The sequence below is a fragment of the Cyanistes caeruleus genome, chromosome 5, assembly GCF_971803275.1.
Source record: "Cyanistes caeruleus chromosome 5, bCyaCae1.hap1.1, whole genome shotgun sequence".
NCBI lineage: Eukaryota > Metazoa > Chordata > Aves > Passeriformes > Paridae > Cyanistes > Cyanistes caeruleus.
Window position 1 is genome coordinate 60989043 of NC_141705.1, and position 15593 is coordinate 61004635.

A 15593-nucleotide genomic window follows, 5' to 3' on the forward strand; every position below is an offset into this window, starting at 1 on the left:
CTATCAGCCTGAAGTCTGAGGAAGTGATTCCTTGATATGACAATGGTTGCTTTGCTTTAATCTTCCATCTCCTTTGTTTATAACAAGTTGTGTCACAAGGAAAATATCATGCACTGCAATGCATCTGGCCAGAAAGCAAAGCTGTATTGCTAATACGTGCTGAGGTAATAAATGTCAATGCTACATGAAGGACTGCAGCTCCTTGAAGAGCATTAGATCATGTGCTTCTCAGTCCTTGCTCAGATTTTGACTGGATTATCCCTGTAGTCATATCACTTTTCCATATTTTTTTATTATTATCTTATTATCAGCTACACAAATATTCATTGAACTGTACAATAAGAATGTAATGAATGGCAGGAAGTTCTGATGTACTTCTGCCCTCCTTCATGAAATCTGTAGTTCTGTACTTCAGTACTCCTTAGTTTCTAAGATTTAATATGCAAATGAGCATGAAAAGAAATCAATTTCCACAGGTATAATCAGGAGAGATGGTACTCAGCAGTTTTTCTTAGAAAGTAAAACTCCAGCGAAAGCACTAGGCAGACTCAAACTCTTGGAGACTCATTACTAGTAGCAGTACCAAAGACTCTTCCCTTGTATGCTGTCATCCTGCCCTCATCTTTAATTGTGAAATGCTTGTTCATTCCCCATATTTTAACTCTTGCCCACATTAAGGAGAGGAAAATGAATGGCTAGCATAGAAGCAGTGTTGTGGTACAAACGTTATCAAGTATATATGTTTCTTCTTTAGCCATGTTTCACATGCAGGTTAATTTTGTTCTTCCAGACACAAGAGACATTTTTCCACCTGTCCTTTGCAGGCAAGTTGGGGCTCATGCTGCATGTCCTCTGAGTATGGCAGAGGTGAAACATCTCTAACTCAAGGACTCTATTGAATCTACACCCAAAATATCTTATATCCAATAAATGTTTGGAAAAAACTTCCCCTCTGGGATTATTATTTTCACCTAAAGGAGAACTTGCCTCCAAAAATGCAATATACAAACCCAGAGTTTCATAGTTCCTACATAGTTTTTTCTTTGCCATTGTTTCTTCTCAATTTTCTTTCTTCATTTTTTGTACTTTGCAAGAAACCTCCTCAGGCAGACCACTGTCAGAATACAAAAGGCAGGAAAAATAAAATATGTATATTCTGGAGTGAGATTTTAGGAAAATCCTAAAGAAAAAGAGTATTTGTCCCAATTCACTTTACAGTAGGAATGTAACATTTCTATAGGAGGAAATATCCCCCAGATTCCCTTGGCAAAGGCTGCTGGACAAGAACTCTGTGGAAGCCAGCATTCACTTCCTGTCTTTCAGTCTCACCTTTTGTTCCCCACAAAATGTTTTGAGGTTTACTTGGAGGGTTAAAGTGTCTCCACAAAGCATGTGGAGCCATGCAGGCACAGGAAGGGGACAGCAGCACACGTGGTCACACTGGCCTGAGCGCAAAGGAGCGATTGAGCGCAGCTGCAGCATTTGCAGCTGTCCACCCACATCCTTCCTTCTCAGCTCACCTCTCACTCACTTCCTAGCCCACACCACAGTTTGGCTACTTGGTTCACGTTTCCTGAGCTTCTGCTGGGTAATCTTAAAAGAAATGTGAAAGGTGCAAGGTGAATTCCACCAGTGATTGGCTGGAAGACAGCTACAAGTGCATGTCTTGCAGAGTGGGGGAATCCTCTTCCTACTCAGATACTGCATCTTCAGAACACTTTAGCTGGATCAAACAGAATTTCTCTGAATTTGTCACAGGTGAAGAAAATTAAACATACTCTGACAAAATGTATTGAATTCAGCTAAGTTAATTACTCTGCAAGAAGCTGTACTTTAATTTTTTTTTCCTGCTTGTCTTACAAGTAGTATATGTTTAAACCACTTGACTCCACATTGTCCTTAAAAATAACAGGGGGGAAGTGCTTAAAGAGTTATTAACAACATCCACATTTGCTAAAATGTTTTTATAACCCTGAAGTTAACAACTTAGCAACTAAAACTAGCTAACTAGCAAAAGAGACCCTCCCCCAAACAAAAAGCCTCCAAACTCATGAAAGCAAACATTATATGGCAATGGGTTTATATTTTACCTGTGGAAATTACCTTCTATTAAGTAGACTTAACAAAAATAGTGCCAGTCACGTATATCAATTTACACTGAAATAGCTGAATCAGTATTTATTCTGTAGACATTTATCTATAGGCAGTGAACCAAGCACTGCTGTGTACCTACCAAATATGGGGTTTTTTGAAAAGGATCAAGAACAAATGTTTCTCTCCAACCAGATGTGCTCTATCACTATAGCTATCTTCTCTGTACAGTTGTGCTCCAGGACACAGAATCCCTGATTTTTCATAGTAGCAGCAAAATATTAGAATATTGGCAGACAAATACATACAGCATAGAGCTAAATATTCTTACTGTCAAGCTGCAGAAAGAGGTCCTAAAGCTACATGGGAGTAACTGCATTAAATTCAGTGGAATATGTGCATGTATCAAGATGACCTAGATAGAAGTCAGGAAGAAGCAGGGGATAGCTCTTGAAACCAGCCTTCTGCTAACCAGGTAAAGTGACAAATATGAATTCCCTGAAAAAAATTGGCTTGACTTCTCATATGACCTTAAACATGACTTAAATTATCTTAAATTTGTTCCACTTAAAATTAATAATAATACTTTACTCTTGTCTAGAGTCTGTTTGTTGAGGATTTTAGCTTGTCCTAACCACCTAATTAAAGGCCAGGTTGTCCTAGACATGGAGAGTTAGGCAGTAGCCAACAGAGACTCACAGGAAATCTATTTCCTTCTTGACCCTTCATAGGCCAGCAATGTCATATGATTCTATATTCTCCCAAGCTCTTTGAGGTAATCAACTGCACAATGGTGCACAAAGGAGAGTTTCCCTTGACACTTATCCAGACTTAATTAATTTTCCTTGGTCAAAATAAGGCACATAGGACAAAAATCTTTTTTTATACCCTGAACAGCACACAAATGTTGGAAGGCCAATTAAAGCCAGGGTCCAAATTTAACTTACCTTATGACATCAGTGAGGGGTATTATAGCTATTTTACATGTGTTCATGTCAGGTTCATGTAAGCTAAGTGAAACTCTCAAAATTAAGTAAAAGGCCAGTGACAAAGATGAAACTACCCCCACTGTCCTCACTATCAATCACCACACAGCAATTATTTCCATTTGTTTCATTTACTTTACAGTGCAAGGCAGAAAATATTTTTAAACACAATGGAAAAAACATACCTCAGCCAACAGACCAGACAACCCACTTTAAACAGTGAACATCATTAGCCTTAAGTACTTGATTCATGTTACACACAAATTTTTACAGGACAGAGAGGGTCAAAATCCAAAATATATTAAAGATCAGGAGATGAGAAGTGAGGGATATAATCAGATAGGCATATACTAAGCTCTCCAAAATAGTCTTTGTATCATTCTTTCAAATTACAGCACAGGGAAAAAGATACACAGTTAAATGGTGATGATTTAGGATTAAGCACATTTACCCTTAGACAGGCTGAATACCATACACAGACAAGAGCCTGCTATTTTTGAATGGCATCAAATTGTGAATTGAAGCACAGTGAGTAGGAAAATACTGCAAAGGGGTTTGAAAGTGATTGCTCATCTGTGTAGTAAAATATATCCTCTTTAAAGTCCTGCTGTGACCAGTATAAAATGATCAGGGGTGAGAGTCTGCATGTGGTCTGCCAACGTGCAGGAAATAGGAGAATCATTGTCCAAGGTAGGGCTGCACATTACAGTTACATGAATAAGCCAATACTAAATGGATAGAAAGTTATCCTACAAGTTAAACTTTTCTGAAATCAAGGTGGCTGTGATTTAAAGTTTTGTCTGATTAGAACAGGGACTAGCAATTTTCAAACAAGGGGTGTCAGAACTGTAGTTTCCTTTTTCAAATTAGAAGAAAAGTACGATAGAAGGAGCTTGGCAGAAGCTCAGCGAGAGCAAGAGATGAGATGCTGCTAATTAGCTGAGTGGTGGTATCTTACCTCTTTGGCAGGCAGGCAGAGCTCTCTGCTTCTGCTGCTTGTGGTACCACAGGGAGCAGTGAGCCAGCCTCTTTTTCAGATGTTTCCCTTGGGGTGCAACATTCTGCAATACCTGCAACATCTCTTTACCTGCTATTCAAACCTGCCTGCTTGCTGACTTGAGTATTGCCTCAGGAGTCCTTGATTTTCACAGTCAATATTTGATGTGGTTAATCTACTTGTGCTGTCAGTGACATCCTCTTGATGTATGGATGACATATGGCGAGAGAAAAACGTATGCTGAAAGCTTTATGTTCATTTCTCTGAGGGAGTTCCCCAGTGGTTGTTCTACATGGCTGTGAGAGGTTTGGAGTGCCATGGCCCAGGGCACCAGGTTTGCCCCCAACTTTAAGGTTTTTGTTAGCACCCATGTTAGAAGTACACCTAGGAGCCATGAAATTTAATATTCCAGACTTTTTTTACATGAACCATGCCCTAGAAAAATTGTCAGAATCCAAGTTAAAGGCAAAAAATGCTGCTCAGCAGAGTAATGGACTTGCACAAAGCACTCCCTCAGTTGTCAGCTGCACCTATCCTATAGCTGGACCCCCTTACAGGGCAAGAGGGGATATCCTGTAAACAGAAAAGAATGCAACTCCCAAAGGTTACTTTTCTATTTTCAGTCACACCTTATTTCTGAACATCCTATTCAAGCTCTAAACCCCTGTTTTTATATGGAAGAGAATATCTGTTAAAGCTTCAGCTTTAATTATTTTCTTTAGTTCTCAAGTGTTTACTTTTCCTCAGACAAGTGTGGGATCTTCTTGGGCTCCTCTTGCTGTGAATTCACAGGGTGTACATTAAAGGATATTTATGCAGCTGTAAAGGTAGATAAATATTAAATAAGAATGGAGTTCTCATACCCATTTTATCAAGCTACCAATGACAAGGTATCCTATCATCTTGCTACTTCAATCTGGCAGGCATTTGTGAATTTTCAGGTTTTTAGATGTTGCTCATCTTCAACCAGCTGCCACAAATGGAGCCAAAATCTATTTCAAAGGGGAGTGTGAATTACTGTGTGAATTACTCCAGCAAAAGCACTGGAAAGCTCTAAGGGCTTCATATGCTATTGCATAGAATCTTTCAATTTTCACCATGCAAATTTAAAAAAAAAAAGCTGTCATGGTTTGAGAGAAAGTTATTTTCAATATAATATGATATAAATAATTACACCAGTGGAGGGCAATGCAAATGTGAACTTGGCTGCTTTTTGAAAAATTGTCCTTTGAAAAATGAGAGAATTGAGAACAGCTGGCCACTGGCAGGGACACTCTTTTTTTGTAGGCTCTGCTACCCCAGAGGACTGTTTTGTCTCTGAATGCTGAGGCAAAGGGAATGTGGGATTAAGTTTAGTACAAAGCCAGATTTTCTTGAGTTTTTGGCAGAACTATAAAGAGACAAGATTAATAATATTCTTTTTTGGAGGTAGGTAATAGTTACAGTTCTAACTTCTGAGAATGAAATTGCAAGTCTGAATTATAATTTAAGGGAGTGGTTTTAAGGGAATAAAAAGTGCCATAAAATCGCTTTCAAAGCTATAGGAATAGGACTGGATTTTGGGATTTGAGGGTTGCAGATATTTTGTAAAGGCATTTTCTTGACAGATGTTTTGGTTTTATTAGGGTTTTTTTGGGGGGGTGGGGGGAAGGTTTTTGGTGGAGAGCAACAAAATGCTTTAAAACAGGTCTGTTCTGGCAATGTATAAACCTTCTTTGAAATTCAGCCCACAGAGAAAATGTGAAAAAAGTGATGGTGAAATCTTGTCAGCAAGAAGGGAACTGTGTATTGCCTCCACTTCAGCCTGTCTGATGACTTTATTGTTTTAGACAGTAAACTAACTGCTGGCTTGCCCTTTCACCTTCTGTCCCAAACAAGTATTGCCGAAAGATATTGAAGTGTTTTTGCCTTGTGAGATAAAATTGAGCAGTGTGATTTTTTGGCAGAGGTTAAGTGTCCAACATCAAGTAACAGGGCGTTTGGCCTGAAAAATGGCATCCAGTACTACTAGACCTAATAAAAACTATGGCTTCTGCCGTGAGCATAGGTCAGTAAAAGACCCCTGAAGTCTATAGAGTTTCTACTAATGGAACTGGTCCAATAATTTAACCATTTATCTTGACTCTTTTAAGCCTTGCATGCTATCTAGTAATTTATACTGTTGCAAAAGGAGCAGAAAATGAAATTCAAAACTCCTGGGGAAATTAAAAATCTTTCTGTTTTTTTTTTTTGTTTTGTTTTGTTTTTTGGGTTTTTTTGTTGTTGTTGTTGTTGTTTTTTGGTTTTGTTTTGGCAGGTTTTTGAGCAGCAGCCCCAACAGCATTTAGTACAAGATCTGCACATATCTGTCTTGTCTGGCAAATATGAACCAGATTTGACCTGGGCACACAGCTGCACTATTGTCAAAGTGGCCAGAGAACATGATACTGTGGTTATACAAGCTCTAAGAGATGATACCTCACATGGAGACTATTTTAATAAAGTCTCTCCATTAAAATGTTTTGAACAATAGAGAAGGCTTATGCTGTTCAGCATTTTGTGTCATATGAATAGGGTATTTCCAACCATCAAATAAATCTCATAAAATCACATTTTCTGTCCTTAAGAACTTTGCTTCTTGTCCCTTGGTTTTACACAAAACTTTGCACAGCAACAAATGTTGAAACTGAGAGAAAACGATGTTGAAAAAAAAGAACAATAATAGTGTAATAGTGCTTTGTCTGGTATTTCGACGACTGCCTTTTTCCTGGCAGTGGGGCAAGAAGTGAAGTTGTTGTTCAGACTGATGATAAATAGTTGCATGTTTTAGCCAATGCACAGAAAAACATTAGGGTAACTTTTTTACAATCATTCCCTATTTGTACAACCAACACAATAAATATTGCCAAAATGTAAAGAAAACAAATCCATCTGCCTTTCAGCAGGAGGTACAATCTAGGCAGCATAAGACATAATTTTGGTTTGGGATTTTTTTTATTTCCACTACCCCCCTCTTTAATTTAGTACGCAGTGTGATACTCTTTGCAGTGCTTTCTGCAGCAGCTCTGTATTGGTTTTCCTCCATGTCTTTTGATGAAAAGTCTGTGATCATTTCAGACAACTGAGGAAGTGCTTACCTTAGACATTGCTTTCTTCTGTATTTGGTAGTATGGTATTCATCTCAGTTTCAGTTTCACCTCAATGTTATTAGTTACACAGCTCTTCCTCTGGAACATGTTGATCCTGCAAGTTGTTTGATGTTGATACTGTCCTGCACAGGCCTCAGTGGAGCCACTGGTACAATCTATTGCCCACACAGAGCAACCTGCAAAGTCAGGGCTTTGATTTGCTCAGTAAATTGCGGTGTGCAGTTCCCCTGGAGAACCTAGGTCATCATCTTGTTTCTTCTGCATTCATTCTGTAGCTACATTGCAATATGTATGTTTGGTATAAACTGCAATATTTAAGTTAGCAGGGTAGCTTTTTGGCACACATCCACCATCAGTGTAACTAACAAGGTGTGAGGCACTAAGAGCTAAACTGAAGTTTATGGTCACCAGTTCTGTCAAGAGCCTGACACAGTGCAAGGATTTCAATTTTGTGCAGTAATTTACAGTGACACTGTTATGCAGGAAGCCCTACCAGTCAAGCTCAGTCCTGCTAGGATGTGATTTTTGCTGATTTTCATTTAATGCTTTAGGTTTATTTTCAGTGTCAGAAGCATCCTTTGGTTTCAGGCAGGAGATGACTTTAAGGGGTGTGAGTGATCCTGCACTGATGGAGGAAAGGTTTATGCTTTCATTAGGATTTAATTTTTTATTCCCTAGTTCTTTGCAGTTAGAAAGCTGGCATAAATTCAACAACCTTTGCTGTACTGTGGTTAGTATCAAGAAACAATGCAATTATCCCATGCAGTTATTCATACCAACAGTCCAGAGAATGAGGAGCCTTCAATTTTTACTCTAGCTCTGCTTTCAAAGAGATTTCATTGCTTGGGAATACAGAATGATTTAGATCCTTTTCAGTCCCTCTTTGATTCTGAGCCTAAATTTAACTTCTCTGCCTGACACAGCCCTGCTTTCTAACAAGGTTAGCATGACAGCCCCAATTGTGTTTGGTGTACATTTAGTCCTTTCCCTCGGTAAACTGTTATAGTGAATGCCAATCGAAGATAACACAAAAAGAACTTCTTGAAAACAAACCCTCTCTATCCATCAAGATGGACTCTGAGCAAAGGCCTACAACAATAAATATTTGCATTTCTTCTTGCTTAGACCTTTGCCTTTCCTTGAAGGTTTAGTAAATTCCTATCAACCTTGTTATTTCCTCCTTGTACTGGGAGACTTTGATTGCTAAGTTAGAGCTTCTCCAGCAGAGAAGTTCTACTCCAGATGCTGACAGGTCTTTAAATCCTATTTCTTTTCCTCATCCTGAAGTTCTTCAATTAGTTATTTTTCTCTTTGATCCCAGGCCTTGGCCTGGGTATAGCAATCCTTGCTAGCCAGATTGCATCTGGTTAGATTGGATCTGGCTAGCAGAGCAGGAATATTCTCCAATAGCTCCACTCGTCGTCCCCATAGGAAGTTTCAAGTCTGTCACGATTTTATTTCTTCTTTCTTCCCCCCTCATCTCCTTATCCCTACCCTTTACCAGTATGTTAGAGACTCCTATTTATAAGTAGGAATATAGGATGTTATACATAGGAGTTGGGGAGATAGCAGAAAGGGAGACTTCAGAACAATAAGCACATCAATTTGAAAAATGTTGGGGAATAGTGGAAAGATATTAACAATAAAATTGCCATAACATGGAAGTGTTTTGTATTAATTTTTCTCCTTCTGCTACAGATGCCTGTCAAAAGCTGGGCTTCAGATGCTAGTTTCCATATACCAGAATGAGCTGAATTATACAGTCAAGTACTTTATTAGGTCGGTGTCATGTCTTCTAATGGCTCAAGTCAGCATTGCTTTTTTGAGAATACTTTTATAGCTTGCCTGAAGCTTTCTAATACATTTATTATGAAGCACAGGTAGGTAGGCAAAAATTTTCAAGCCTGAGTGGATGCAGTTAGACACCCTAAATCCATCTCTAGGCACTTTAGGAAGTGTGATTTTCAGAGGTAGGGAGCATAATAACACATTCAAAATAATTTTGAGCATTAGATACCTTTTTTAATTAAGTGTATTTTCAAGCTCTGAAAATTTTGACTATGACAAAGGAGAGTTTTAGACTATATATCCTTTTTGAAACATTTCAGAGCTGGATGAAACTATGATTATCTAATATATTTTTTTTCCATTCTGACATAGGACAGATTTCTCAGCAGCCATTTTCCAGTAACATCTTGAGTCTTAACATAAGACTAATGTAAAAATCAGCCTTTCTCCTTCCTGTGGTCTGCAGTATTACTGGCTATATTACAATGTCTTGCCCAAGAATAAATGTTCTTCAAGAAAATATTTTTGATAACTGCTTTTCATGAAGTTCAGTAGCTCAACTTAATCAAGGTTTTATTACTGAAAAAAAGAAAGTGGGGGCTGTAATTGCACTTCCTTCCAAATCTAGGAGAACATCTATTTTACAGACTTGGTACTCAGCTCTGAACTTATATAGGAGTTTGGGATTGCTTTCATTTGAAAAGCAACCACAGACTAAGCCACCACAGTATTTGGTTCCTAAGGAAGCACAGAGAAAGGAAAAACCTATGCAATTGAATTGCACATAGCCAATCTTTGAATGTTCCCATCTAGATTGCCATTGGTGGCAACCTGAGTCTACTGCTACCAATTCCTGTGCCAGCAGGACCTATCCTGCAATGTGTTGCACTACGGAACATTAAAAATTTAACAAGGAAGATTGTGAAAAAACTCCTTTGTGAAAAGCAAAATATCATTCATGAGAGATGCTCAAAGACTAATCTCCGAACTGAAAAGGCAGTTTAACTTTATTACGATGATTTGTTTAATAGGAGCCTTATTCTGCAAACATTTATGCATGAGTAGCTTTATATAAAGGGGTAGTTCCATCAAGCTAGATTTTTGTGTATTACTTTGTTTAGGTGTTGGGACAAGGTCAAATATCTCTTGTGCCTTCTCAATGTTTTCCTTTCAATTTTGTGTAGCTTCTAATGTTATTTGTTTAGCTCCCATCTTTGTATCTCTGTATCTCTGTTGTGACTTCAAGCTCTCAAAGCTGAATCTGTCTTGCTTTGCACAGATCATTGTTAGGCCCTTGTGCTGGTGCCTTGTAGATGACTGCAGTTATTACAATACAGGAAACACTAAATACAGTCCTGAAACAAATGACAGTGAGTAGGCTAACGTAGCTATCTAATCTGTATTAACTTCAGTTGCTTGGAGAATGATAGTGTAGGAGTGAGTTATGCTGCTCAAGTCCCAGACGGTGTCCTGCAATAATGCACAAGTAGTCTCAAAAGGATTGATTGAAGCTTCAAATGCCAGAATTTATCTAACTACAAAATCAGTAGAAAAAAACCCACCCAGGATTAAAAGAAGATTATTATCAAGCGAGTAAAATGTTTTAGAACTTATTTTAATTCCTCTGTTGCCATACATACGAACCCAGTTTTCAGATGCCGTGGATCAAAGGCCGGGTGTACGGATGCCATTAGTACTTTCTGGAGCGGCAGCACCGGCCGGAGGTGAGGCGTAGCGCTCCCACCTTCCTTCCTGACAGGACCAGGCATCCCTCATCGCCCACCCCCCAAAGTTTTGAGGCTGGAAGGCAGCCGGCCCGGTGGTTCCGAGCAGCCGCTTGCTTGCCTTCCAGGGACATTCGGTTCCCGGCTCCGGGACAGGGAAGGGACTAGCGTATCCCACCGGTCCTGCTGCGTTCCCCTGAGCCACAGTGCCCCTAGAGGTGCCGACGTGGAGCTTGCCAGCCCGCACCGAGCCGGCGCCGGGCTCGCCGGGAGCGACCTCAGCCTGGCCCGACTGTCCCCTCGGGCCGGGATCGCTCCCGCCACCGCCTCCCAGCCCCCGGCAGTCGGCAGAGGCGGCCGCGGAGGCCGGGCTCCCTCTGGGCGGCAGGAGGTGAATGGCAAGCGCCGGCGTCTCCCTCCCACACCCCGGTGTCGGTCTCGCCTCCTCCAGCAGCAGCAGTAGCGGGTCACCTCTGAGCGGCTGAGCCGCGCCGCGCTGCCTGCTGGCCGCAGGGCTGCCGGAGCGGCGGCTGCCGCCTCCCCTGCCTACCTGCGGCTTGCGGTGACATTGGGAGGGGACTGCCGAGGGTGGCGCCGGGGGCAGGAGCGCCCGTGCCCAGAGCCAGCCGCACCTCGCCCCCCCGGCGGCGGCGGGGAGCGGGGTGGCGGACGGGCTCGGCTCCGGCTGCCTGGGCGCGCAGCTCTTCATTTCCTCTCGCCGTCCATCGCGCTGCTGGAGGCTCCGGACTATAAATAGCAGCTCGCCCGCCGCCGAGCGTCTCCCGCACGCAGCGGGGGAAAGTGCCGCGCCGGCCGCCCCGCTGCCGGACAGGTACAGCCGCTCGGGAGGGGCGCGGGGGCTCTTGCCGCTGGCCAGCGTTTGTTTCCTTGTTTTCCCCGCGGGCTTCGGCACGTCAGGAGAGATTAGAAGCCGAGAATCGGTTCCGGTAAAGTCCCTCCCTTTTATTCCCTTATCAAGTTTCTTAAGGTTACAGCCCGCCGGGCGCGCAGCCCTGGCAGCGGGAGAAGGCGTGTTCGCCGGGGGCCGCGAACGCCGCTGGGCGAGGGCTGATCCGGGCTGGAGTGCGCCCAGGGCGGCTGCCGCTCTCCCGCCCCTTCAGGGCCGGCGCTGAGGGAAGGAAGGTGGCCCGGCCGCTCCAGAGACCCCTGCCCGGCTCGCCGCCGCCCTCCGGGGATCACCGGGAGCGCGGAGGAATCCGAGCTGCCAGGGCAGCTTCCAGCTAGGACGCGCCGGGGATCTCCCCTAGTTTCTCCCGACGGCGGCGGCGTTGCCCGCCGGGAGCCTGGATGCCGCCTTGGCTGCGGTGCCGGCCCCACCGTGCAGCTGTGGCCGTGGCCCTTCCGAAAGCCTATCGGGGGGTCTCGAGGGCCTTATCTGCGAAGGTTTTGTGTCGCGTTCGAAAGTTGGGGATACTTGAGTGAGGGTAGCGGTTTCTGTGGGTGATGCTAAGGGTTAATTTGGTGGAGTAATCGAGCTATAAGATCCCCATCCCCATTTTGCAAAGAGCACTGTCTGCCGAGATGGAATGGAAACCACAAGAAAGGTATTACAAATAATAAAGTTGAGCAGAGTTGTAACTTGAAACTGTATCAGCCAGAAACCGGGGGGAGGGGGGGGATGATGATGATGATGTTAATTTTCTGATCTACAATCGAGTAGAACTCTGTTTTCTTTTTCTGAAATGACACAGATTTTGAAGCATGGATGGTAAAGCTTGGGGCTCCCTGCTTGGTCCCCAAAACGAACCCAGTACTTTATCCAAAATAGAAATAATAGGATCAAGTCTTTGTGGATTTGTGTTTTCATCTGATGCCTAATTATGTTTCCATTTATCTTCCTTGCCAGAAGAAGTTTACTTGTTTATTTACCCATTAATCACGTGTTAAAATAGATATACTAAAATCAGGCCATGCGTATGCCATTTAAATCTGGCTGAAAGATAAGAACATTTTCAGTCTTTACTGGCTTACAGGCACTCTCTGTATGTAAATGATGCCTACATAGCAAGAATGATGGGGAGAATGTCTCTGTCTGTATCAAAGAAAGAGTATGTAAATAATTAGTTACTAACAAAACTTCTGTTTGGATAAGTATTTGCAAGTGTCATATCAGTTTTTAAAAAGGCCATTTTCTAGCCACTTGATTATTTTCAATGTTTTTATTTTACTTGATTAAATTTGAGCTAGCTTTAAAGCCCTGCAGTATCTCAGATTTTTTTGTTCTGTGAACCTGTATACTGGATGGCGTTTGTGTACATAAGCCCTCATTACTGTATCTATCCATGCAGGACTGAATGCTGTTTACTTCACACGTATTGATAATTCCACCAAAATTAGGATATAAGTCATAAGATTAGTATGAGCAGCAATTAATCCTGTGAGATTTTTACAGCCCTGATGATCTAAGTGGCAGCGTTACTACTTCAGAGCCCTATTTTTGGTTTTTTTCTCCCTTCTGCTTTCTGACAGTTTCTACAGCACTCAAGATTCAATCTTTCTTATACATCTTTTCTTTTACTGGCTTTCTTAGACTGACTGATGCTTCAAGTTCCAGTTTTCCATGGGTTCCTCAAACCTTGCAAGTGCAGCTGATCCTTCTTTTGCTCTGGTTTCACTTTCTCTGGAGAGACTTATCTGTGAGGCTGCTTTAGTTTTTTTTGATCAAACAATTCTGTCTTCTTCAGCCTAAGGTATATCAGTTTGAGCAGGTGTATCCAGGTGCCTCTTACAAATCCTCCTTTATGATCTATAGTCTCCTTATTTTCTGATCTGACAGAAAGATTTCACATTAGGTGAAGGTTTTGTGAACCAAAAAGGCAAGATTAATACTCCACTTAGTGCCTGGAAGTCTACTGTACTGTAAGACAACAAAAAAAACCCAACCCCAAAACCCCAACAAAAACCACAGGAGTGGAAGACCTGCCTGGATCATTGAAGTCTGACAGTGCTGCTGGCTGACAGTAATGAGTGGAGGCTGTGAGAGGGTCTGCAGGTGAAGTAATTTTTTGAATAGGCTGAGGCCTAAATTCACTGTGAATTTTTGGAGGCAAAGTAGTGGGATTGATAGGCATGCTGAATTGTTTAGCTTGTTATGGATATATATTTTTAGCACATGACTTTTGAAGAGAAATACGAAAGCAATAATTTTTGAATTTATATAACAGATTTACAGGAGTAAGTAAGAATGCTTATTGAGACAAATCCAAAGGTGGACTCTCTACACTAAAGTTTCTTCAAAACTTCTGATGACTTGAGGCAGCATGCTTAAACACTTGGGCAGTTAGATACATGTCTTTCCCTAACTTATATTTTCATAACCCTTCCTGTATGTCAAATGTTCTGACTGATGGAAATTTTTAGGAGGGCTAGTTTTGCTTGACTTATTAAATATCTTGTATTACACTAATATTTTATTGTTATTGTTGATAAATGGTGCATGTTATTTATTACCCTATTGAGAAAGGATTCTTTCTTTGAAATAACCTGGGCTGATATAACTCAAATTCTATGAAATACTTTTCCCTGAATTTTTTAGTTTACTTATAAATCTCACTTTGAGTGTCAAAACATGAGCTGGACAAAAGGCTGAAAAGTTACTTGGGATGAGTTGGCAGTCCTGGCCTTATCAGGCCTTGGGTCTTGTCTATTACTTACCCAGGGTTTAGGGGCCCTCCCCACACTTCCTGATTTCACCTACAAACCTGCCAATCTCACTGCAAATTTGTCCTGAGTTCTCCATTTCTATCTAGCAGCAGTCACAGCTGATGTCGCTCTCGCCGTCTTTTGTGGTTTTTTTTAAGGGAATGCCTCATTCTTCTTTAACTCTGTTGGGTAACGATCTAGTCAGCTTCTCAGGCTCTCCTGTCCTGGATAGTTGATATGTTATAGAAAACCTGAGGCAAACTGTGAAAGGCCAGCTGGATTGCACAGAGTTTAAATGTGGTGCTGGACTTCAGCTCAGAGATGTCTTCACAATGATACGGGATTTTAATTAAAAAGACTTGCTTGTCTTCATACAAAATCCATGCTGACAATTCTAAAGAGGGCTTGAGGTTTGTGGATTTCAGTTTCTTGCTGTTTGGAGGGCTGTGCATTTACTGCTTGACAGAAGAGAAAAAAGAAGTATAAACTACTGATGTAGAATTCTCTAGTGCATTTTCTCCATAATCTGCAAAGGGAGATTCAGTTGATTTGGCCAGTCAGTAGCAGGTCTTTCTGGGGAAGATTTTTCCCCATTTTTTCTGTCATCATAAATTAACTAAATATGGACAGAATCTCAAAGAGCAAAACAGATTTAAGCAATCAATTCTCCTATGAAAACTGCTGTTGGGAGACTGGATACATTGTCTGTCTTCCAAGTCTTATGTACCTTTTTGGCAAGGTATACTGAAATAACATACTGAAAAGTGAAGTGGACATCTTATATTGTGCATGGTATAATTATTAATTTGTCTTGAGAGGGAGTGAACAGAACAAACTGTATCTGCTTATTCTGTAGGTTTTTCAAGCTTATAAAGTTTGCTTATGTCTTTCAGTAATGGGTTTTGAATTGTTTGATGTCAGTGTTGTTGGTATGACTTTTAAGAAACATAGAGTTATTTCTGCTTCTCAAGTGTTATAGATCCAAGGTCTAAAGAACTTGCCACACTTGAGAATCCTAAGAGACTGGGCAGGAACGTTCTGTTTACAGTTGCTTCAGTTCTCTCTCTGCACAGGAGGTTTAAAATTGGGTTTGGATGTTAAAAGCCCTTTTGTCTCAGTCTGGCAAACTAAGTCTCTTCCTATTTGCCAGTGAATTTGCCCCACAGGTTCCTTTAGATTGTTTTTAATGTTGAACCTGGCTCTATTTAATGAAAAT

The 15593-nt window shown here is 41.4% G+C and overlaps 1 protein-coding gene across 10 annotated transcripts in view; it reads left to right on the forward strand.

Annotated features, from left to right (window-relative positions):
- The first annotated feature begins 11366 nt into the window (after positions 1–11366).
- The window catches only part of INPP4B (inositol polyphosphate-4-phosphatase type II B), a 322348-nt gene continuing 318121 nt past the window's right edge, over positions 11367–15593 (forward strand). For 4 of the 10 annotated variants that reach the window (XM_086889765.1, XM_086889763.1, XM_086889773.1 and 1 more), the window contains exon 1: positions 11420–11546. Coding sequence is in view for 2 of the 10 variants with exons in the window: in XM_086889762.1 (XP_086745888.1) it covers positions 12262–12279 (18 nt within the window). In the remaining 8 variants the exon portion in view is untranslated. Of the gene's footprint in view, positions 11547–11627; positions 11662–11732; positions 12280–15593 lie in introns of those variants that run through there. The other 6 variants (XM_086889768.1, XM_086889771.1, XR_015286969.1 and 3 more) reach the window with 4 other exon arrangements.